The 25,746-nt window shown below is 43.9% G+C and overlaps 1 protein-coding gene and 1 long non-coding RNA gene across 6 annotated transcripts in view; both read left to right on the top strand.

Moving 5' to 3' along the window:
• Positions 1-4,680: 4,680 nt before the first annotated feature.
• The window catches only part of LOC135394570 (apoptotic protease-activating factor 1-like), a 49,483-nt gene continuing 28,417 nt past the window's right edge, over positions 4,681-25,746 (top strand). For 2 of the 4 annotated variants that reach the window (XM_064625375.1, XM_064625372.1), the window contains exons 1-10: positions 4,681-4,745; positions 11,163-11,317; positions 12,260-12,433; positions 15,004-15,366; positions 17,543-17,786; positions 17,852-18,090; positions 19,545-19,763; positions 21,815-22,054; positions 24,894-25,069; positions 25,162-25,288. In XM_064625375.1, the coding sequence (XP_064481445.1) occupies positions 4,718-4,745; positions 11,163-11,317; positions 12,260-12,433; positions 15,004-15,366; positions 17,543-17,786; positions 17,852-18,090; positions 19,545-19,763; positions 21,815-22,054; positions 24,894-25,069; positions 25,162-25,288 (1,965 nt within the window). In that variant the 5' untranslated portion in view covers positions 4,681-4,717. Of the gene's footprint in view, positions 4,746-9,296; positions 9,492-9,582; positions 9,660-11,162; positions 11,318-12,259; positions 12,434-15,003; positions 15,367-17,542; positions 17,787-17,851; positions 18,091-19,544; positions 19,764-21,814; positions 22,055-24,893; positions 25,070-25,161; positions 25,289-25,746 lie in introns of those variants that run through there. The other 2 variants (XM_064625373.1, XM_064625374.1) reach the window with 2 other exon arrangements.
• On the top strand, positions 4,793-8,826 carry LOC135394571 (uncharacterized). Of its 2 annotated transcripts, XR_010422942.1 has the most exons (4): positions 4,793-5,011; positions 5,431-5,480; positions 5,556-5,759; positions 6,082-8,826. It is a non-coding gene; the product is annotated as an uncharacterized LOC135394571 (long non-coding RNA). The 2 variants fall into 2 exon arrangements; XR_010422941.1 differs by having other exon boundaries at positions 4,793-5,480.

The following is a 25,746-nucleotide window of genomic DNA, read 5'->3' as shown; positions in this document are numbered from 1 at the left end:
AGCAGCAGGGGTGGATCCAAGATTTTTCTGGGTGGGTGGGGGTCAGTCTTTGGACAGCATGCTGCATGCACTACCTGAAGTCGATCAAAGCACTATGTGATGACAGAAGTTGAGGAAATTTCCCTCCCCTCACCTCAACGTCTATGGGGTGAGGATGTCCTCATCCTCGTCTGCCCTTGTGGGGGTGCCCACCTTTGCTACTACGTAGTCAATGTATTCACTACCATATTTAGCGGCATAGTTAGCACAACGTAAACAACGGGAATTAGCCGAGGCAGGCTACATTTAAGGACACACACAATATGTAAGCCTCGAAACGCCCAAGAATCAATTAAATATATCTGACTGGAAATCAGAATGCCCAGGTTCATGTCCTGGCATCAGCACCTTTTTCCTCGGTTGTTTGATTTCATAGCTAGCACACTTTTTAATACCAAAAATGTTATTATGCGGGGTAAATGTGGTATATCGGTGGTTTACCCAGAATTTCATCCTTGGGGGGGGATGTTGGGTTCTGCAAGGGGGTGTATTTACATGCTTTTGACAAAATATTGTGCGATCACACAAAATTTTGGGAAGGGTGTAGGGGTGTCAGGATAAATCACTGGTATATTTTACTGACAAAGGAATTGAGCAGAGGGTAAAAGGTGTGCATGCCCGTGCGACAGCTGTACGACATGGCAGAAAACAGATATGATGATTCGTGATACGCCGCGGTACCTTTCGCTTTACAAGCGTTTTAAGTATCACTTGTTACATAATGAAAGAAAACATCTTATTGTGCATTTCCGTTGAACAGTAGGGCACTTGAGTTGACAGTTACATGCTTTGCTCCTTCATAGAGTCGCTCTCTGGTAACTCCTAAGTCACTCTGGTTCTTCATTTTCGCGTGCTACGAATTCTGCCGCTCAGGGAGTGAAAATCGTGATATTTTTCACACATAAAATTTGGGGAGAAAATCAGGCATTTCCTCCCTAATTTCATATGTCATCGTGGATTTTCGGGTGAAGACCAAGTCGTGATTCAAGCCATTATTGTGATAATGAGTTCATAAACCAGAATTTTTATTTTCCTGCAGTTACAACATGCAAGCTTTGCCAGTGTACGAAAGCTGAGATGTTAGATATCTGCATGTCAGTATTGTGGGAAATTGTCACCGGTCACTTGGAACTGGGACACTGAATGACTGGGGGAATTCAAACACATGTTCCAGCTCCATGAAAGCTTGTTTTTAAGATCGGTACAGTAGGGTCATAAAAGGAGCATGTATTGGTCTTCTCCGGAGCCTTTTTTGGCTGATACCACGCCATGTCCCCACGCCACGTTCATCGCTTTGAGGGCTTACCACAGCATCCCAGGTTTGAGGACACCAGAGATCCACGGTTGAAATTGGGATGTACCCCAATTTCAGGAAGTGTGTTCTGTGTGCAAATATATATATTTTTGTTTCTGTTTCTCATACCAGTCTTTCAGTTTTCTTCCCGTTACCGTTTCTGGTAATGAAATGGCTCTTGCTTAGCTTGGAGTTGCACTGTGGACATCACTTTCAGCTCTGTGATTGTTGCCTAAACGCTGCTTTCGAGGTACTGCTCGCGACACTGTTGTCCGAAATCGCCGATCAGTGGATCCGCAGCCTGCACTCTCTTGGTTACCCTCTGAAATGTTGTGTTAATATTGCATTTAAAGGTAGACCACGTGCTGCACATGTTTATTACTCGAAACGAATTGCCTTGCAACACCTGGAGACTTAGGATGGGATAAACAGTGGGATGCTAATTTCAGACAACCATATCTGTAGCAGTACGTAGTGTGTTCTCACAAACAAGTAATTTAGCTTCCAAATGAAATTGTGCATATTCCAGAAAATTTGTAGAAACATGTCTGCATCTTGTATAATGTGCTGCTCCATCTCGGAGTCAATCACGTCTGTGGATGGGAGCGTATACAGAAGCATTTTGTTTCCTTTGTGCACTTACATGCGTGTTGTTACCTGTTCAACAGTGTCAGCCATGGATTCGATGCAGTGTAGTAGTCTAGACTTTCTTTTATGTCTTTTTTTTTGTGTGGGGTGCAGGGACCTTTATAAGGTGATAAGCAGAGGCCCAGGCAAAAAAATGAACTGGGAAGTCAAGCGGTACCAGTTTGTTCCTTGTTGGCACCAACCAGTAATCAAACTGGAACCAAGTGGTACCACTTCAAGCCAAACTGGCGGTAACTAGAAATCAAAGCGGTACCACTAAAAAAGCCGGACTGGTGGTACCTGGAAGTCGAAGCGGTACCACTTCAAGCCGGACTGGAGGTAACTGGAAATCAAAGTGGTACCACTTCAAGGTGGACTAGCGGTAACTGGAAATCTAAGTGGTGTCAATTTGTGGACAGGTTGAAGTTCATATAGAATAACCACTTCAAGGCTAACTATAGGACAAACCTGACAAATCTGACCGATACCAGTTGTTCCCAAGTGGTGCCAGACGGCATCTCATCTGGCTGCCCTTCAAGTGGCCTCATTTTTGGCTGATTGTGGTTAGAAACAATATGATAAATTGGGCTGGTTGTTACATAGCACTGGGGTGTTAGCGATTTTAAGCATGTGGTTAGAAATAATCGTGAAAGACTACAGAGTGGCGTGGTTAACTGTAGCACCTAACCAGTCATGGAAGCTGTCGAATTATAATCGAGCCCGTTTATTACGATCTTCGATATAACGATAACTCCGGTGTTACGATCAAATTGCTGGTTCCCGTCAGCTCACCCACTGCAGTACATGTAAACAAGACATGATATAGCGATCGCCGCGAAAGCGTTTGCTTGCGTATCGATCAGAACTCTCCCGGCGGCCAGTAAAAGGGTGAAAATCAAAAAGTAAGATCGCACCTTTTCACTGAAAACACATTATGCTGGCATGTTAAAGAGCCTTAGCCCCCATGAGCGTTATAAAGTCCGAACGCAGCGCATTTATCTGCGCATCACTGCCGGGGACTAGATGCGCGCGTTGCAAGACGCGCGACTTCGAAATGGTGGAAGAGGAGGTTGTTCCGTTGTTCCCTCTCCACATCGTTCTCTTGCCCTCAAGTTTTCCTGTTTTTAATTTCTGGTTTGCTGCGTGATACGATGGGCGTCTGCGGTTCCGAGACGTGTTTTGACGAGAAAAAAAATCGTGGCTCGACCCGAAGTTGTACGTTCTCGACGGATTTAGTACTGGTGCAAAACCGGCTGTCCCAATCTATATACTTCGTTGATGCGATCCCGAGCGGCAATTTCTCGAAAGTTCGTTTTTAACGATACTCTGACGATCAGGTTTGGCATTCCCGTTATAAACGGGTTCGACTTTCAGGGGGAGGGGGGGGGGTCGCAAAGAACCAGGGAGGGTGTACACTCCCCAGAGAAATCCCTGCTTGGGCATCCGTCGCCCCAGGTATCCAGAAGGGGACGCGGCTCTCTTGGAAATGAAAAAATTGCGAAGTGGTATATGTAGTCCCTCACCACATTTATTTACATTTATTGGCGGGGGTGCTTGACTCATCACCATGTAGTTCGGGTTAGATAGCCGTATTCGTTTTTCCAAATGCACGCGCCCTGACTCGTTTTGAAAGCGACCGCGGTCCGGAGCGCCTGCGCAGCGTCGAAGCTGCACCTCTGCACCTGCACCACGCTCCCTGGTACTGATTACTGGCAGTACTGGTACTGGTGTTTCGATATCAGTGTAGCAAAGTTCCCTTAGAAGTCGGCCCAGGACGGATTTTCCCCCAAGACGTCAGTGACGTTGCCCCCCAGACAACACGCAAAGTCCCTCGGATGTCCTGGCGTTCCCATCAGGTCCCAAAAATAAGAATGTCCCACTGAAACTTTGTGGGGATATCCCACGCATGTTTCAGCAGGACAAGACTCGGAATATCCCATAGGCGTCTAGCCGGGATAATTTTTGTCCTTCGTCATTTGGCTTCCTGAGCAGGTGAAATTTCGGAACTGTGGTTACCAATAATATCGCATAAGTGTGTATCTGATCGTCTGAAATTACGCTGTGCCTGAAGCAGAAAAAAACGACATATATCTGCATTTAGACACGCTTACTGAAAAAGTCCACTGTATGTACAGGGCAGTCCCAAAACGTTGTACTGTACGTTATTATCCTTTGATTATACTATTCAATAAATATATATCCCCCCCCCTTTGATTATACTGTACAACAACTTGCCCCATCAATGTGAATGACCCCATGACGAGCGCTGCCTGGCAGTGCGGCCAGGACCTACGCGCTAAGCGCGATCTAGATCCTGGTTTATTAAATTTTTGACATGCAATATTTTCTGTATCGCTCGCAATGTGGCCTGCGACATAAATTTGAAACGGCGCCTAAATCGCTCCTTTTTACAATGAAAACGCAACTCCGTGACCTCATTTCTTCGACGATTTGCAAATCAACACGATGTGTGAGGATGTGTGCGCATCTGCGTGGTCAGAAAGTGGTGTTCACTTGTGTCGCTGACGCCGCTTCCACCACTAAAAAACAAACGCGTATGACGCGCGCACACGCATCCGAATCCAGCAATACACTGCCGCCCGCTGGCTCCGTCATAAAAGAAGTAGAAAGTCAGCAACCATGGTCGGTACCCTGAGCGGTCAACGCAGGGCACTAAAGGCCGATCCAATCCAATCCGTTATTTGTTTTGTGGCGTTCGTTGCGGTGACTGTTTATGGTGTTCATGCGTGTACGTAAATGCAGAAGAATCTGAGTTTCACAATGGGTGAGTGAAAAGTATGAAGGTAATGAGTCAGGAAGGATTGTTTACGAATGTTTGTATTTGTGTCGTGAAAGTTGCGCTGTTTCGTTTGTGCTTATATGTGCATGCGTTCGTGTAGTGCAGATCCCATTGTGTTTTATGTTGACGAAAATGACAAGATCGATGGCATTTTCCACTGACGTGTGAAAAGCAGCTGTTCAACGCGCTCCTTCGTCAGCTTGCTCGACATCTCAGACTCGGCTAGCACTACTGTGCGAACAGTGAGCAGGGTGAAGATACTGATACATAATATCAAGTTGCGAGTGCGCTCTCAAATGTTTCAGAACATACCCAGGACGCACAGGACAGAGTAATTATAGCTTTTTCGCTGCTTCTAACAGTGCGATCAAGAAACATGCTAGCCTGACTAAGGCTGACAAATTTCCACATTGTGTGTTCCTCAAATGAAGCACAAAATTTTCGACATCAATGTATTTAACTGTACTTACAATGCCATTAATTTCGTTATCTCCCAACGCTGATGTTACCGAGGTTTGCTTCTAGGGTAATTTCGTTTAATAGGCAGGCTGGTTCGGGCGTAGCCTGTTCTATTGCCTAAAGAAGTGACTAGTCTGTTGAGCTTCTCTATACTTATTTGTTGTCGATAAAAGTGCGAGATGGCTGATGGGTTTCTTCACGTTCACCGTAGAATTTTCTGGTGAAGAACCGAAGCTTTTAACATTTGAGGATACCAGAAAGGCACGTTGGTGTTCCAACTTCGTGATAATAGACTTGAGCGAGGAGCAAATTTGACTTTGAACATTTCTCGAACAGAAGTTCATTTCTCCGGGCAGCGGCGACTGGTGCGAAAAAAATTGCTCTTCGAGGTCCCATACTTACGTGAAAAGATGAGTGACGTGGCCTGCTAATCAGTTTCACCTGAGAAACTGAGCGCTCATGAAGGACAAAGTAGCAACCTCCTCCAGCTCGCAGTGAGGCAAGGGGAAGATGAAGTTCTGCGACCTGTTATGCTGTGATGTAAGTTCTTGTAAGATTCCATAAGTTCTTATGCAATCCTATTCATCTTTGTGAACTCCCACGTCATGGTTTACTGCGATGTGTCTAAGTTGAACTCAAATAGTGATATGGTAAGTTTTAACTACAGTGCTGGCTTCAGGTCCCACTTTGCTATAAAGAATGCATGTGCAGCTATAGTGCTGAACAATTTGTTGTAAGTAATAAGCATTTTCCCACACCCTTGCATTCATGCTGCAGTAAGTATTAAAATACTTGTGTTTGCATATTCTGTATATCTGACCTGTCACCTGTGTTTCTGAAGCCGTCACGTTTTTAATTATAGGCACTGTAATGTCAAACCGGCTGCTCAAGGACGTGACCCGCAGTAAAGCAGAGCATCACATAAAGTCCTGGCTGAGGCACGCCAAAGAACCTCATGACAGGACGTCGACAAAAGACAAGGGCTCGGGAGTACTACACAGAACAGCGGCGACAGCTGGGCCAATCCGTGCGAAACTATTCAGGCCTAACTTTGACTCTAGATTTCACGAAAAAAAAAAGTGCGTTCTCTGAGAGTGTGGTAGATACACATTCCTTTCCTCTGTATATTTGGCTGCAGACTGGGGGCTATGCAGGTGTTGCCTTCAGAATGAAAAGTGTTATGCCATTGTCATCTCCATGCAATACACATAGACAATATTAATGGGTTTTCCATGTATAATGTTGGACAAAAAAAATTCAGCTCATGAAACAGAAGGTGGGATTATGTTTAGGTTTAAGTTTATTCTGTGTAGAGAGCTCGGGAGCAGACCATAATTGTGACAAATAGTTAATAACTTTTTGGTGAGGGTAATAAGCTTGATTGTAAATAATAATAATACATAAAGACAACTCGAATATTGTTCGAGTTGTCTTTGTGTTCGTATGTATTGGAAGGTGACGACAATAGAGCCCGATATAATTTTGCAACGTAGAAGGCCGCACGTACAGGGCGTTTCACCTATCGTGATAAATTCTAACCGTAGACGTACACGCCGTATAGGATTGTGGGATTTTTAGCAATTACCCTCTGGCAACTTTTGCCGACACTTAGGAAGGCTTTGGACAATTTTTAATTGATGGAAATTTATATTTTCAATCAAATTAGGAAAATTGCCAAGCACACCCCTATTTTTTAACAGAAATATGAAGTGCCCTCCGGATGACCGCAGACCCAACAAAACCTATGCGCAGTATTAACAGAAAGGGTCGAAAAAAGTAAAAGTGCTGCTTTAGTCCTGCCGACTTGATTGTTGCAAAAAGCCAGCAGATAAGTTGCAGGGACGAAGTATCCCCGCGTCTTGCTTTACCTTTCTTTTCCCTGGTTTGACCTTGATGCACAAAGAAACGAAAAGAAATCAAGGTGGGAACATTTCTTCCTCTTCCTCCACATTTTGCGCACGCATTTTTGCAACAATAAAGCAGGTGGGGCTATAGCAGCACTTTTGCTAAGACTTTTCCACTATTTCAGTCACTATACTGTGCATAGTTTTCGTTAGGTCTGCGGTTATTCGTAGGATCGCATGGCAATTTTCAAAGTTTTTCATTGAAAAGATCCCTGAATTAAAAATTGTCCAAAGCTTTCCAAAATGGCAGCCAAAGATTCCAGAAGGTAATTGCAGAAAGTACCACAATCCTCCGGCAGGTACGTTGCCGGTTAGAATCGTTTATCACTTTAAGTGAAGCGCCCTGTATGTATACGTTCATAAAAAAAAAAAAAAAAGAAACACCAGGAATTTTCCTTGCATATGTGACCCCTCGGAGACTGCACTTGTTTCAAGCTAACTCCAAAGAGGCCAAATTACACCTCTGCTTATTTTCTGCAACCTGATTACTAGTCATGATGGTGCGTTTATTTCGTTCATGAGCATGTTGTGTAATCCGGAAATGCTCAGAATGTTTGAAATTCCATGCTATATTTTACAGCTGCCATTGCAGCTCTTGTAGCGTTATCTTGAACACCCAAACTGGGCCCCTTACATTTCATCTTTGCTGAGGCCAACTGTAGACTACAGAAGAATGAAGTGTGAAGTGCCGTATAGATGACGTTATTCATTTTATTCATCTATGTATTTTGTAAAGACTGTACTTGGCTCGCATTGTCATATCGGACTCCTGATACATGTTTCTTGTTCGCATTGTTTGTTACGAGACCACGCTGTCCAGAAGGGAGTAAATAAGGTTCTCTTTGAAGTGATTGGAATTTTTGTGCATATTATTGTAGCCAAATAATGTTCATCGGCTCAGTTAGAGACGACTCAAATATCTGTATCGGGGATTGTGGAAAATGGTTTTGCTCAGATGACAATGGTGGAAGGCACTTTTGAAGGCTCGTAGTACAACTTACCTCGACTGAAATGACGAATTTCTACATGAATCTGATGTGTACTGCACGGAAGTGGGTTTGTGGTGTTTGCTCATTTTTGCTAGGAGGTGCTTCGAACCAATTATGTGATGACGGCGTTTGCTAGGTGCTACAGCGCATTAATGCGATGACATTATTTACTCATTTATGCTGAATGGTGCTTCAGCCCATTGATGTAGTGACGTTAAATAACAGCACCAAGGTGATGATCATTTAGGTCCATATGTCGTGTGTACATTTACAGAGCCTTTTCTAGATAGAGGGATGCCATTGTCGGTCCAAATAAGCCTATCGACTATTTGTTTAGCGTTATGAATATTTCTAACTGCTGGCGCAAGAATCGTTCAGCTTTTCCCTGTATACAAGGCAAAGTGTGGTCTGACCCTGTATGCCATCCAGCCACCATCAATTCCAAAGCACCCCTTGTGGGCTTAATGACTGAGAACACAGTTTCTGCTCGTCACTGCTAAATGCAGACTACAAATTGATTTCACCTCTCAGCAGCTTCAGATGTTGATGTGATGTAATTTCTAGAGCTTTTATGCGTTCATGCATTGAGCACTTATCTGCTTTGTTATCATCCAAGTCAAATGTCATTTTCTTTTTATGCATATTGTGTAATATTTAACATTGTGTAGCTATACATCACTTGAAGTTCCTTGAAATAAAGAAGCCATGAAAGCTTTGAAACTGCTCTGATCACGTGAAAATTATTTGCTGCAGCTAGTGTTAAAGCATATCGCATACCGTGAAGGCACTGTATGACATATCCGATCAAAGCCTGATCATATCCCAGACTTGTCCCACGGGATGTCCCTAGGAAAGGTCATAGGACGTCTTTTTGCAGACAACGGGATGCCCCATGGATGTCCGCGGGATATGTTTGGACATCCCATGGATATCCTGTATTCCCAAACAGATATCCATAGGATGTCCTATGGACGTCATTGTGTTGTCTGGGCCACCTCTGTAAGGCCGACAGCGGCCACCACCACCACTGTGCAAGGACAGCGCAGACTAACTGGTGCATAATTAGGAAGGTGGAAAAACTGTTGTGTTTGTGTCTATTCGTGCGTGTCTCTCGATTTTTGCACACTAGTGTTTGCTACCACTATCGCTATCGCCGGCTATCGCTTCTAGTGGATGACGTCAGAACAACATGGCGCACATGGATCGTATTTATTTTATATTTATGGATGCTGATGGTGTTTATCGTGTGGTATGTGGTACGCAAACTTGCTGTGACATGGATTGCGTCATCCTGACATGAACAACATGCATAGTGCATCATTTGAACGCAATCAGTACTGCGTATCGAGTTGCGTGATAATTGCTGCAACACTGAGTTGGTAGGTCCTCCCTCCTTTGTGTGCTTTTTATTCCCCGGGGTGAATAATTCATCTATGTAAATGTAAACCAGCTGTAAACCAGCTGAAGCTGATGCCGTGGAGGGAATTTTCATTTTCGAAGAACAATCCTGAGTGGTGCATGATGAAAGAATTGACAAAGTGACAAGAGTAAGGTTTGTGGTTACATAAAACTCCCATACTAGAAGTGGATTCAGTATAATAATTTTGATCACCTCGCTGAATCTTCGATCTTTTAACGTACAAAGGGAGCGAAGGAATGCTCGATGTGGTATGAGATTTAAGCTGGGGACAACAGCTATGCTTCAGAAATATCTGCATGTGCTTTTAAAACAGAGCTTGACACATTGATGTGCGCTAATTTTGTAATTTTGTGAGATTGCTTGCATTGATTGAGTGTATCTTATTCGACATAAATTCAGAGTGAACGTGTATCACTGTGTTTTTATAGGTGTGACACTCTGTGCAGATAAGGTTGACTGAAAGCAGTGCACATTTGACTGCTCAGTTCTCCTTGTGTATGGAAGAACAGGTGACATATTTAGAACGTTGTGCTAGTTGGTACATTTTGTGTTGTAGGGGAGTTAGCGCAAATTGAGGAGGCAAGCACTGGGTCTCGTCTGCTTTTCTTGTCTGTATGTGTGTCCTGTGATATATGTGACATGAAGGTGACATATTGCTGTTACTAAAATTTCTGGAATCAGTTACTCAGGGCCAATGTCAAGCTTGTACAATATACCCAGAAAAAAGTATTTGAGATAAGTTACTGAGTACCAGGCAAAAAAGTAACTGACAAAAATACAACATACTCAGAACCTTGAAAACTATTTCAGTATAATACTAAGTACTCATTACGGTAACTCGTCATTTTCACGGTGCTGTCAAGCTCTGCGTGTGAAATTTACTGTCAAACAAGTGCAAACAAAGTGAGGATAAAAACAGATACCCGTTTTTCCGCGACGTCTTATCGGTGCATGCTGTACCCCACGGACATCTTCCCAACAATGTCGCTCATGCGGATACCCAATGTCGAGCTCAGGGGAGGAGGAGGAGAGCCACAGAAAATGAATGTGTATGAGCAAGGACATCTTAAACTGCATCCATTGTTTTAGTCAACTGTTCCTTTCAATTAGTAACATTTGTAGCCGTCCTCACTCAATATGACCCTGAGACACCGGTCCTCCCTCCTGACTTCTACATACCCTGAGCATTCACTACATGCCCTTCAGGCCAACACATTGTCCCATGTACCCACTAAACCTCAGGTGCTGCCTACTCCTACAGACTACCCTTTGTATGTATGTGTATGTATGTATATGTAAAGTTAACCTTTTCTAGACCTTCCTCTCTCTCTCGAGAGAGAAATATAAATGAAAGGAGGTTCCTCGTGAGTAACTTAAGAAATGGGTACAACATACTTCCAAGAGGTATTTAGGTTAGGTATAAAATACTGTTTTTTAAAAGTGTTTGAATAACTTGAGTAAGTTACGTACAAATCTGGCCAGTGTGTCACCTAGTAATGATTGTGTCACAGTATTGTTAGGTGTTTTTAGTTTAATCATCAGAACTTAACACCTCATGTTGTTAATTGTTCAGGTTTGTCAAGCTTGCAGATTTGTTTGACAAATAATATCCTGTCTCTTTCAATTTAAGATACCAACTTGAAGATGCTAGACACGGTTGAAAGTATCTGCCTTAAAAAGGCACGAGAGGCCATTTTAGAAGACTTGGAAGCCAAGTTTGTTATTTCTGACCTCCAAGAAAGCAAGACGCTCACAAAGGATGATGCCGAGAGGATATTGAGTCAGGTGAGAAACCAGAAACTGAAACATTAACATTATAGTTCTGAAAAAAGCGCTACGTCTAGTAAGCCTCAGGTAGCCTGTCAAGTGGTGAAACCTGTTGCTTCCAAGAGCTAAAAACGAAGTACTGGGTTCCTGCTTGTCTTTTGCCCCCTTCTTGTTGTACCCACATACGCGTTCTCATTTGCACAGCTTGAGGCCAACCTAAAACCTTAATAGAGTGTAGGAAGGGAGTTGCCTCAGGACAGAAGCCGCCGATATTTCGAACAGAGACTGTTCTTCTTCTGGGCACCGTCCTCATCATTGGCATGGTATTTTAAGGGTTAGGTGTGACGTGTCTAAAGGTTCATGCGAATTGTGGGTCAACTGCCCGGAGGGAAGAAAGGTTCCGTACAGGTTTCTACGGCCGGAGTGAATGGCTGCTTTGTTAGAGTGTGGAGGGGATTATGTAAACGTAGTTACTTCACTACGTACTACGTTCACATAATCCCCTCCACACTCTAACAAAGCAGCCATTCACTCCGGCCGTAGAAACCGTAGAGCCGGAGTGAATGGCTGCTTTGTTAGAGTGTGGAGGGGATTATGTGAACGTAGTTACTTCACTATGTACTACGTTCACATAATCCCCTCCACACTCTAACAAAGCAGCCATTCACTCCGGCCGTAGAAACCCGTACGGAATCTTTCTTCCCTCCGGGCTGTTGACCCGCAATTCGCATGAACCTTTAAACACGTCACACCTAACCCTTTAAATACCATGCCAATGATGAGGACGGTGCCCAGAAGAAGAACAGTCTCTGTTCGAAATATCAGCGGCTTCTGTCCTGAGGCAACTCCCTTCCTACATCTCTACCGGTTCGCTGGATTTCTACCCATCTACTTAATAGAGTGTGTTTTTAATTATTGGATATGTAAACCATAGCTGGCATTGGTGTTTGTGATGCTCAGAAAACGGAGCAAGGCCAGGCACGGCAGCTGTTGGATATACTGTACACAAAAGGCAAGAAAGGCTTTCTGACATTCATGGCAGCTCTCGAAAAAGATGACAGATATCCATGGATAGCCAAAAAGTTGCGGGAATTGGAGACGACAACCAAGGAAGAATCGCTCTATGTCTACAAGGTGAGACAGATTTTCCATCTGAAATTAAATATTGTAAAAAGAGTTTGAGCTTCTTTTTTCACACACAAAAAAACATCTGTTGTGAATACTTTTCAAATGAGTTGTATGAGTTTGTATTCAGAATTTGACCAACAGGAATTTTTATTTATTTCTTGGGCACTTGCACCTCTCCACATAGTAGCCCTTCTGTTGACAACCTCAGTGCATCACGCCACAGATACATTCTCTGTGCTATGTTTTCACAGCTATCCCGCAGTATGGTGTACATTTAGGGTTCTTCGTTTTCGGGTTTTATGATTTTTCAAATTCGGGGGGGGGGAATCAGGTGTTATTTACACCAGGGAGCAGAACCGGTATTTTTTTCGGTCTGGTTCGGGTTCAGGCATATTGGTTCGGTTCAGGTTTAGCTCCGCTGAACCGAAATTATCAGCTTGAACCAGTTCAGGTATGTAGGTTTGGTTTGGGTTCGGCTCAGGGAGAACACCCCTCTGCACACACACAGACGGAAAAAAAAACGGTCCGCGGCCGGGACATTTACAGGGATTGGAACCGTTACTTTTTTCGGTCCCAGTTTAACAGGTTCATGGGCAGTAATTTTGCTATATGAAAGCGAGCTTACGCTCACCGTACACGGTTGTAAGAAAAAAGGTGTGAGATAACTGTTTCAGGTGAGTCGGTCAGTAGTACACTGATTTCACCTCTTAACCGATTCTCGAACCGGTAACCGTATGAATTTTTTTTTTTCGGTTCAGTTCCAGTTCGGTCCAGGACAAGCAAAAAAATTTTTCGGGTTTGGTTCAGGTTCGTCAGAAAATAACGTTTTTTTCCGGTTTGGGTTCGGGTTCAGTTCCGGTTCCGATCCCTGATTTACACACGAGAATTCGAGGAGAAATCGGGCACTATGGTCTGTGTTTGGTATGTCACCGGGGAATTTTCGGGTGAAACGAAAGGCATACGAAACAAGCCACTGCTGTGACAATGGGACGAGAAACAAGAATCTTTATATTTCTGCTCGGAACTGGGGCATTGAATTACTGTGGTACTTAAACAGTTGCCCGAGCTCCACAAAAGCTCGCCTTTGACTCCTGCAGGAGGGGATTATAAAAGAAGGACAAATAGGTTGTCACGAATAGTCCCCTTTGCTGATATTACGATTCACTTTTCCGACGGTTTACCTAGAACGACAACTTGAAGGACCGCAAGGATTTCGGGTAGATATCCGGTTTTACCAGAATTCTTGAAAATTTGTTTGGGGGGGAACTATCGTGAAAAATCAGGTTTAACCCGAAAACGAAGGACCCTATGTACATTGCAGTTTTCCTGATTTCAAAAGAATGTCACACGTGGCATGCCTTTTGTTGCTTTCATTGGTGCATTTGCATTATTTTTGCATTAATATAATAATAACATGCAGTGCTGAGACAGACATAGTGTGTTCTATGGGGTGTTAGCCGTGCATATTGACTGCATTACTAGTGCCTGATAAAATGCTATGTCGTGCTTTTTTATGTGTCCACGCTCTGCAGTACGGTTGCATCGTTTCAAGTCAGTTTCGAAACTACGATGTCATTCTATTCCTCCTCGATCACTAACCACAGTATCAAAAAACCCACGCGAAATACTTGTGTAGTTTGACTGTTGTTCGATGGAATACATGACAAGAGTAGATGCCACACCTTGAGAGTATGCCTGAAATTCCCTCTCTGGAAAAAGGTGAAAACGCCATTCCCTGCACCACTGATCAGAGCACGGCATTATAAAAAGGGACGTCGCGGCAGCGCTGGTATTCAAAATCTGTTTACTGTAAAACACCTTTTTTTTCGCGCCCCTAATTGTTCGCGAATCGGGGGCATGGACCATGTTCGCGACCACTAAATTTCGCGAATTGTGGGTGAGTCACTCAAACCGGATTCCGGAGGTCGCATCCGTTGACCCTTCTTATGAAAAGATAATCCTTTGGGACTCTGACCCAGAAGTGCAGCCTTCCCCATTATTCCTCCTTGGAGCCAAGTGCTTTATGCCGGCTGGATAATTCCATGTGGCTCACATTTGACAGCCAGCCTGTACACATCTCAGATGAGCCTGTACTGGTGGTTTAAGCCAACAAACGTGGGCGTCTCCCTCCCGGACCCTGAGTCCTATGCAACGCTGTCTGACCAGGAAGGCTGCGCATCAGCCAACATCAATGTCGTGCTACATATCTTCAGCGAGACGGAAAAGAAACCAAGAAAGCGACGGAAACCCTACGGGACGTACGACGAGGGAACGCGGTCCAAGATCAATTCACAAATGGAAATTTTCGCGCCCCCTTTAAATTCGCGAAAATTTGCAATTCACGAAATTCGCGAAAATTAAGGGTGCGCGAAAATAAGGGGTTTTACAGTATTTAATATCTAAGCACTTTTCTGATGAGAGAATTAGCCAAGTAGTAGATTGTTGCTTGATGCCAAACATGGTGGTATCTGTTTCATAGGTGGGTTTTCTGGACGCGACTGTCCCTTTAAATTCTGTTGTAATCGGCACGTGATGTTAACTCGTTCTTTTGTCTGTGGTTGTGCCCTTCCACACAGACACTTCACCGTGGTGGAGTGCCCATTTCCATCAAGCACTTTGTCCATCGTGGGGGCCTTGAGTCAGAAATCCGGGAAGCTCTGAAAGCTGTGTCCGAGACTCCGTACGACTGCTCTTGGGTTGCCCTGCATGGAATGACAGGGTGTGGAAAGTCCATCATGGCTGCCGAGGCTCTGCGTGACTATTCCCTCCTGAAAGACTGTTTTCCTGACGGCGTGTTTTGGAATCCCATCGGGAACCTCCGCCACGAGAGCGACATCCTCATCAAGCTGAACGTGCAGTTGGATCGTGTGGGTCTCAACATGGCAGACATACCAGAAGTTGCAAAGAACAGGCTGAGGGAGTGGTTTTCAGGGAAAAAGGTAAGAAGCCGCATTAACTTTTATGGGGTACGTGAGTTTCATGATTTACAAAGTGGACCCTCGTTACATTATACGTACAACCAAGCGAGGTTGCCCGTTCCCTAGAAATTTTTTTTCAGGGAGTATGTTCCCCAGCATATGTCGCTCTTATGTGCGCATGCGTATAGACCTGCTCTTGCAGCCCATGACACAGCCCCGTATTGCATGCAACTCTGCGCAGTGATTCTCGGTATGGAACTGGAGGAAGTTCTTTGATGTATTCATTTAGTCTGCCCAAGTTCTTGTTATTTGAATAATTTGTGACAAATAAGTCATATCTGCGTGTAAGCATGTGAACTCGTATTGATAAAATGGCACCATGGCTCCCACTGGCTCCTGAAACCCTCGAATACCCTAGAATTTGAAAATGCTGTTTTCAAGGCCTGAAGAAACATGGAGTTTTTCACAATCCTTGAAATCACTTGATTTTGTAACTTTTTCTTATTCTCGTATCGCTGTAGGGCATATTCCACAAATCTGAAGTTAGAATTATAGCTTCCAAGCCATAGGAGTTAGCACTTGTTGAAATAGGGATCACTAGCAGAAACTAGAAGTGCAAGAAATGAACGTCGCCCTCTGGTGTATTCATCCACCTTTCTTTATATCTTATACTTAACGGGATCATCAATCATGTTTGTGAACAGGCCACTATAGCACAGTTCGTATGCATTTGCTCATGTCATACCATAGCGTTTTCCAGGGTCCATATTGGTGGATGAATTGGCACTTTGCCTGTGGCCTTTACTCTAATTGACGGTGATCTAATTCGGTGGGTACAAATGGGTCTTACAAGGTAAAACACAAGGCCCCGCTTCTAAATATTTGCGCAAAATATTGATCCCCGACGTTTTCGGGTTTTATGATTTTTCAAATTTGGGAGGGAAAAATCGGGTGCTATTTACGCACGAGAATTTGGGGAGAAATCGGGCGCTACGACCGCTGTTTGATATATCACCGGGGAATTTTCGGGTGAAACAAAAGTCATACGAAACGAGCCACTGCTGTGACACTGGGACGAGAATCTTTATATTTCCACTCGGAACGGGGCCAGTGAATGACCGCTTCATTCAAACACTTGCTCGAGCTCCACAAAAGCTCATCTTTGACTCCTGCAGAAGGGGATCATAAAAAGAGGACAAACAGGTTGTCACAAATAGCACTCTTTGCTGATATTATGATTCACTTTTGCGACGGTTTATCGAGAACGACAAGTTGAAGGACCTTGTTGCGAGCCGCTGAGGAGGTAGGTGGCCAGATCCCCACATGGTAGACAAATCGAGGCAGAGGCCGGTTGAGAGAGAGACGACGTGTATATATTTACATGATTGTACAGACAGAGACAACCCGTAGGTTGCGGGTGGCGGCTTAAATAGCCAGCGCGTAGTGGGAATGAGGTTGCAGCCTTGAAGGATTCCGGGAAGCCGTCCTCGTTTTCCCTTTTCATTAGGGAGTGGAAGGATTCCAGTGGTCCTCGGGAAGATGTCCGCTCGCGTACCCCGGGAAGCTCAACATGGCGATATCTCAAGTCACAACAACCGCAAGGATTTCGGGTAGATATCGGGTCTAACCCGAATTCTTCAAAATTTGTTTGGGGGGAGGGGGTGGAACTATTGTGCAAAACTGCAGGGTGTCTACCAACCTGGAAAACCTGGAAAACAGGGAATACGGTAGTCACGGAATTTTGATGTGACTGGAAAAGTCGGGGAATTTGGCTAAAAAGCAGCTGAAGTCAGAGAAATCGCTGACAAGTGCCGTGATGATGCGCGGCGAATCGCGAGTGCCGACCGGTGGTTGAGAGGCGATGCCGCAGCAACGTTACTGCGAGTTGCAGTTCACCAGTATGACAAGCTCTGACATAGAAAAGTAGGGTAGCCTCACTAATACTTAATAAATGGTCTGTTTTATGTTGGATCTGGTATCAAAACATATGAGCAGGCACCAAGTTCCCTTTTGTTTTTGTCAGGGAATTCGCTTGAAATAGTTAGTGAAAACCTGGAACAGTCAGAGAATTTGAAGGCTGCAGTTTGGTAGACACCCTGAACTGAGTTTAACCCGAAAACGAAGAACCCTATAAGCATAACTTGTGAAATCTTCGATGTACAGTAAGAGTGATAACACACGGGTTCCTTCTTCACAGGCCGTTCTGATTTTGGATGACGTCTGGGAACGAAGTGTCCTCAGTGCGTTCGACGTGGGATGCCCCATGATGGTGACGACGCGGAAGCTGTCTATCATCGACGAAGATCGAGACAGCGTTAGGTTGATAAAAGTTGAAGACTCATTGACTCTCGAAGAGACAAAATCTGTCTTTTCCATGATCATGGGGATACCTGTGGACGAACTGCCTGCACAAGTAGAGAACATTCACGAGACTCACAAAGGTAGTGGACCTATAAAATGGCACGTCAGTGGTGTCCCTCGATGAAATTACGTCCTTTGGTTTCAGGCCTGCCCATATTGATGGCCACCATCGGCTCGGCATTAAAGCGCCATGCAAAGGAACCTGAATCGTGGGTGTACTACATCGAGAAGTCGAAACAGGGCATTCGCAACAGAAAACGCAGGGCTTCCGGCAGTGACCTGTACGAGGTGCTTCAGCTCATCTACGAGGACCTCGAGGACGACCTGAAAAATGCGTTCAGGGACTTTGCTCTGTTCCTCGAGGATGTTGATATTCCTAGTCAGGTTGGTCTGCAACAACAACAACAACAACAACAACTTTATTTTCGACCTTGGGGAGTGGGGAGTTTCATCGCCACAGTTGGTCTGCAGGTTATCAGAAGCGTTCATATTTCTGGTAATGTTGTAGGTAGGGTTGCCACCAGGCCGGTATTATACCGGCACGGCCGGTTATTTGCTCGTTCTGCCGGTTGCCGGTAGGAAGGTGATACCGGCAGCCGTTTGCCGGTATTTGTGGCTCAACACCTTTCATAGGGGCTTTTATGGGGTTTTCCTTTCAACATTCCACTGCAGCTTGAATAAATCTGGAGCACAGACCCAACGTTACGGTACCGCACAGAACCAACGTTACCGCACAGACCCAACCGTAGTCAACAGTCGTTTTCTTAGTTATTCATTACTATTATCATTGTTGTCTTGAGTCAGTACACTCGTTCTTTCTCTCTCTCTCTGTATACTCTCCACCCCTCACTTACTTCCCTTTCCCGCGAACATTTCCTCCTTTCCCTCTATTCCACCTCCTCTCCCTCAGCCGGTATTTTTCAGTACGAAAGGCGGCAACCCTAGTTGTAGGTGCGGTATTTTGTGTTATCATTATGGCTTGTGTCATTTTGGAGTGCAGCGTATGCATGCAGAACTACTTCGGAGTACGAAACACATATTTGGGAGGCTGTAACGACAGTCTTTAGGGTACACACAGGGCACATTTTTGGTACATTTATGAAAGATATCGTATATCTATAATTATATAAGCGCATATTTCTCCAGTTCCCGGTATGACAAATTCTGAAATAGTGCTTTTTATTACTATTTGTGCACGTAAATAACAAAAAACAGGAAACTATGCTAGTTTTAGTGCATATTCAGCATAACGGTTTAATGTATTATTCATTTATATCTACATGCATATCTTCAATAAGATGTGCACTCCCCCGGCTCTTAGACTGTATTCATGCATAATCTGGTCCTACTTATCATCTTCAGTTAACTTTACAGTCAGTTCTCATTCAGTTACTTATTTACTCGCGTATTGAATGCACCCCAACTTGAGCGCCGAAATGCTGGTACTTTTTTGTTCCCCGCACATTAAAAGCACCCCGACTTTAGTAGCATGGCCAGATCGTCTTGTGCAGCGGCAGCCAGTGTATCGTGCAGTCAACGAGATGGAGCACCTGTTGCCAGACGAATGCGACGGACATCGAAGTATTTCGTCCAAGCTTGTTAGAACGGAAGATCATTTGATGTGGGAGAATTGCGACGGCGTTCGATTCCGGGGAGTGCCGCTGATACCTCGGAACCAAACGGGACTTAAGTGTACCTTGAGCATTGGGTTCCAATTTTACCCTACGTATTTGAACACACACCCTCAGTGGAGTAACGTTTTTGGGTATAAAATGTATGCGAGTAATTACGGTATTATTATCAGTTACCATCTTCACCACAACAGCGTTGTTTCTTAGGTGTTTGAAATCCTGTGGGACACGGACAAATTTGAAGTTGAAGAGACCCTCGAAAGATTGAGGCAGAAGTCCTTGGTGCGGATAGAAGAGGACCCTACTCGTCCGAACAGCGGCATTTACGCTATTCACGACATCTACCACAAGTTTTTGCGAGAGTCTGTCTTCCGTGCCAAAGAAGAACTTTCTGCTAAGAGCGAGGAATGTCTTGAATCCCTCGAAGTGAGTCTTTCCTTTTTTTCTCGTGACTAGGGCCCGGAAATTTAGACACTAAAAACGATGGAAATAGGCAGGCATTTAGGCCCTCAAAATTACCAAAATAGGCAATAAAATGCAAAAATGGGCACATTAATCTGGTATGCTCTTTGGCTTGGTGGCTTGGCTTGGCTTGGCTTGGTATTTCAGAATGCTCCATCAAGGAAAACTTGCTCGTTTAAAGGCTGCAGTACCAAACAAGCTTTGACGTCTGGTACACGAATGCTGAGGCAGGCTGGAACCACACTATATTTAGGGCCTGACTTTTTTCGGGTTTTATTTTTGGCCAAATTCGAGGGGTAAATATCGGGTGATATTTTTCATTTGAAAATTCGGGTGTATTCGGGTTAAATCCCGTTACGGCATATTCTGTCGTCAGGAATTCGGGTGATTTTTTTTTGGTTAATAAAAATTTGTCTTAACATGGAACTAATGTTTAGCAATGTTATCAAACTTTATTTTAATGCACGCTTATGAGTGTGCCACGCGACCCGGGTGTTTTCTGGTAGATTCGGGTTAAACCCGAATTTTACAGATTTCGTTCGTGGAGGTAAATATCGGGCGGATACGGGTTTAACCCTAAAAAGTCATGCCCTAATTATATTGAACAATACTTTCAGTTTTCCGCCCTCGAAGATCCTGAAGGGCCCAGAGAGGCTAAATCTTTTGATCAAATGTACATGAACCTCTTCTAGCAAACCAATCTACTGAAATAAAACAAACGCAAAAAATGAACAAAAGGCGCAAACACGCAGAAACAAAAGGCAAAATGCAGCACTCAGCACGGGCCTGAAAGGCGCACATGCACTTACACCTGTAAAACAAAGCTGTTATGGCATCTAAAAATGTAAAAAAAAAGGCTACAATTCAATAGGGTCTATCAAAAGGCAGGCGACCCCCGAAAATGTCGCATTTAGGCGTTTATAGGCATTATATATAGTGAAATGCCTAAAAATCCCGGCCCTACTGATGACATATGATTCATGAGTTACTTGAGATGTACAACCACGTTTCTGCATCTCTATCATCATGCAACATTTCTGAGAGTTCCCTCTCTCCCTAAAAGTTCTGAGGACCGCCTCCTCATTTCCTTTGACAAGTAGATGTAAGTCAAGCAGTCATGATCATGAATTGTGATCATGGATCGTCCCCTCTTCCCCTCTATGCTGTGTGCATTACCTGGCCTAGAGTCTTGCTGAAAATTACAGCATGTTTGAGACGCAACTACTGCACCGTAACTACTGCAGGTCAATCGAGTCTCATAATAATAAAAATTGATGTTATTTTGATGTAACACAGGTTGTTAATTTGTACTTTTGCAGATTATTTTCCTTCTAAGAAAATGCATTTTGCATTTGTAACAATATCTGTGCAGATTGATATACTACAGGGTACTATGAGAATCTCTACATTTTACGATTTTGGTTAATTTCCTGTGTGGCAGGGCAGTGCTGAATATTGTTTTCTACCTCAAAGTTTCTATGTTTCGTCAATGGAATACATTATAGAGACAACAGTTTGTTCCAGTATTTTCAGAAATGACTCAGCGAGTTGATTTAGTAGACAAATTTCAGCAAAGGAAAAATGTCCAGATTCCACTTACAAACATGAGTGTACAAACATCAGGGCCAAGACTGCTGGCAAGCTACCCGGGATGAACAAAGAAAAAATAAACTGCACAGAATTGGTATTGTTACGAGCAGCACAGCATCATGATGGCAATGATTTAATGACAGAATGAGAATGCAAATGACATGAGTCGTCGTTGTCGTCACAGTATCACCAAATTGATATCCAATTACCAGTTAACCAGATGAGAAAATGTAATTGTAAACACGCTTTGCATTGGTCACACAAAAGAAGCAGCCTCATTGCAAATGCCGGCTCTCTAAAAGTTCTTAGTGTTTTCTAGTTTAAAAAAAACTTTTTTCGGGATGCATATTATACAAACAAATATGTACGTCGAATGTACTCTGAGTGTACTGTGACTTAAACCTTACCAGAAGAAATGTTAACAGGATCTGCACAAGAGGTTTGTCGACAGGATTCTGTCATGGAGCAAGACTTCTGCTACACCTTTGGATGCTTACGTATACTACTACTTGGGCTATCATTTAGACCAGGCCAGTATGGGAGACAAGCTTTGCGAGATCTTCCTTGATCTGCGCTTCATGGAGAAAAAAATTAGGTGCACAGGAACAAGCGACCTAATAAGCGATTATCAACGCTACAAGCATCACTTCCAGAAATCTAAGCAGGTAAGGTGGGGCTCCACCAACAAAGCAGAGTTGTGGGGATGCTCACACTCCCAAAGCAATGGGTTTCCCCGCCTCCCATCTCGTGCACACGTTACACACTTCGAGAAAGGGAACACCCTTCCAAAGTGAGGGTCTGGACTCGGCCCTGCATTGTGCATAGGGGTCTTCATTTTCGGGTTAAACCCGATCTTTCACGATAGTTCCCCCCCAAACAAATTTTCAAGAATTCGAGTAAAACCCTATATCTACCCAAAATCCTTGCGGTCCTTCAACTTGTCATTCTCGGTAAACCGTCGGAAAAGTGAATCATAATACAGTCGCTGTCCGATTTTTCAAACTCGGCAGGGATCGCGCAAAAGTCAGAATAATTGAGCAGTCCGAAAAAACGAATTTCGCTTCAAAATAAACTTTACTAAGCCCTAATAGGCTGGAAAAATATGTCGATGCTTTCGTAACAAGCTTCCAGCTCTGCCTCATGACATCAGCTTCTATTTCCCGAAGCGACATTTCGTCACTGTACACTGTCAGAGGCACCGCCGTCATCAAGTCCGCAACCTAACGCATGCTTCACCTAACGCATGCGTGCTTTAGGTGAAGCTCGCTTTACAGAGCCGTCGCGCGACACGCGGGCAGAGAGCACGTGCTGGGCGGTTGGCCAAATCGAAGGCGCAAAGGTGCCGCGACAGACCTCTTCTACTCAGAGGAATGGAAAATGAACAATCATCACTGCCTATTATTTTGCCTCAGTATTATAGTTAGTTGATTTCTTTCGATACGAATTTCGGACAGTACCAATATTTATCCGTCGCCCCAAGAGAGAAATTCGCTGGTTGGGCAAACAGAGTCCGAAATATCGAGCGACGGAGCTGCACAGCGTCCGAAATTTTGGACGCTCTTGTACATCAGCTCTATGGGACCCGCGGCCATTCCGCGAACGGGTCCGAATAATCGAGCATGTCCGAAAAATCGGGGTCCGAAAAATCGGTCGGCGGCTGTATCAGGAAAGGGGAGCTATTTGTGACAACCTATTTGTCCTCCGTTCATGATCCCCTCCTGCAGGAGTCAAAGACGAGCTTTTGTGAAGCTCGGGTAAATGTTTGAATACCGCGGTCATTCACTATCCCAGTTCCGAGCAGAAATATAAAGATTCTTGTTTCCCGTCCCAGTGTCACAGCAGTGGCTCGATTTATATGCCTTTCGTGTCACCCGAAAATTCCCCAGTGACATGTCAAACAGTGATCACAGTGCCCGATTTCTCCCTGAATTCTCATGTGTAAATAGCACCCGATTTTCCCTCCCGAATTTGAAAAATCATAAGACCCGAAAACAAAGAACCCTAATTATGCATTACATTACACACGATAGGCAAAACACTGGCAGTTTCACAGACACGATACCACCCATCTTCCTAGCTTTAGAACTACTACTAATGACAGCGCCTCACGTGATCATGCAAGCAATGATGGGGGGGTTGAAACATCTCCTTTTACCTTTGCTCTTCTGCTTCAACTCTATACAGAGTGTTTTTTTTTTTTTATTCGTTACAGAATTTTTATTTAAAAACTAGCAGATGCGTATACGAAGAGGGGAGTCAAGTCCTGTAGATCACATAAACAAAATACAGAAGCCGACACTGAAGATTTTTGTTTAAGTTTAATTTGTACAAGCTTTCGCGTGGAGGTCCACGCTTCCTCAGGTACTCCTCGTACCTGAGGAAGCGTGGACCTCCACGCGAAAGCTTGTACAAATTAAACTTAAACAAAAATCTTCAGTGTCGGCTTCTGTATTTTGTTTATAAAAACTAGCACCGCAAAATAGATGCCGTTTTCAAAGGTGGGTTATACGGCCAGGCAAACATCCTGTAGGATAGCGTATGCAAATTACTGGACTACTAGTTAGCTAAAATTCGTTAATTAGCTTATTAATTAGATGTTTCCTTGGAAATGCGAGATAGCAGAACTGGAACCAGTCATTATTCAAATCCACAGTCCTTATTAAAGGCCCTGTGAAGCGACGCTCCACCCGAAGTCGCACGTGCTCGACGGATTTTGTACTGGCACAAATCCCCGTTGTGAAGTAAAGTGGCTTCCAGAAGGTCTGTTGACAGGCAGTTGCGTATCGCCACCCAAACACGCGTCGACGAATTACCCCGTAGGGGAGGTGTGTTCTGATAGAAAATGCAGTTCCGATAGTGAGATTGTAATGACTACGGCACTGGATGACGAGCAATGGACAAAGTCGTCGATTTCAAGAGGTGCGGAGCCTCACTTGGTATCATCGGTTATGTTGTCGTTGGAAAAGCTTTCGACACAAAGCCGTGTCAGTTTAGATATAGATAAAATGCTTTTGCGATCACAATAAACGCAGATGTTCAAAGGCGTTCTACTTTGTTGACACGATGCCGACTGGCAATTTCGCGAAAGCTCATTTTTAACGATAACTCTGATATAACGATCGTATTTCGCGTCCCGTCAATATCATTGTAAACGGGCTCGACTATACAACAACGTGCTACTCAAAACGAAAGACACAATATGCTGCCACGGCATCTGTGCAAAGGTGTGGCAAGGCTGCAGCAGCAAACTGTACTGGGACGACGTACTGTATTGACACTTCTGTTTTCACACTCGTACGAAAATGAGGCAGATATGCCCTTGTTTCCAAAAGTTGTTTGCGAACCATCATGGTTCATCGCTGCCAGCTAGTAGTTGCCTTCCCCTGTTTGAAGTTTCTGTGTATTATCCATAAATAATATTTAAAAGGCGCATTCACTGACACTTGCCTGTTCATTTCTATGAACTTGACTTTTGAAGGCTGTTGTGTGCGCCATATCTTTTAGTGGGACGACGAACGCCTGGATGCACTTCACTTTTTGCAACCGAATGTCCACCTCCTATCAGACTCAACAGCGGATGTAGTTCAACTTGCTCTCTGCCAGCCACAATCGTCAAGCATCTACAGGAAGGCGTTTGAGGTAGCAAAATCCAACAAAGAAAAGCCATATTATGAGTGGATGTAAGTGACGTCGCTTCATGCGCTCGTGGTAGCTCGTCAAGGCATCATCGATGAATCCTCATCTGCTCTTTCCCTTTCTTTCTTTTATGTAGAAATATGTCCAACACCTGGTCACTTGCAAAGCTTCGTATCAGGCTGCATGATGGAGCTGTGTGGCATGCTGAGTTCAGTCCTAATGACACTGTTGTTGTGTCGGTGGGAGAAGACCGTGCCATAAAGGTAATTGTTGTTGTTGTTGTTGTAAAGGTAATTGTTTTTTTTTTAACATTGGAATTTTTCATGTTAAAGAGGAAGGTCACGTAAAACATTTGACGTAGATATCGTGTCTCAAAGGAAAATTAAGACGCATCGCACCTTATTGCAAAGTTTTGTCATATTTCTTATGCTCTTCACACGCCTACAGTTGAGCTTCGTGCTTTCAGAGAATCCAAGTTATCTGAAGATCACGTCACAAAACACGTATTGTCAAAATATTATCCTTCAAAACACCTTCAGACAGAAAATAATGTGTTATATGCGCTTGCATTCGTTTCTTCAGGTATGACTCTATTAACAGTGTTTGTGATGCTGTACCCAACTGGATCGTGAACCCCAAGAACGTGTTTATTATTTAAAAAATTTTTAAATAAAAAAAAATTTAAATTTAAAAAAATATTATTGACCATCCTCCGTGCCTT

This window comes from Ornithodoros turicata, chromosome 5 (assembly GCF_037126465.1).
Source record: "Ornithodoros turicata isolate Travis chromosome 5, ASM3712646v1, whole genome shotgun sequence".
In the NCBI taxonomy this organism is placed as follows: Eukaryota; Metazoa; Arthropoda; class Arachnida; order Ixodida; family Argasidae; genus Ornithodoros; species Ornithodoros turicata.
This window is presented reverse-complemented; position numbering and strand designations above follow the sequence as displayed.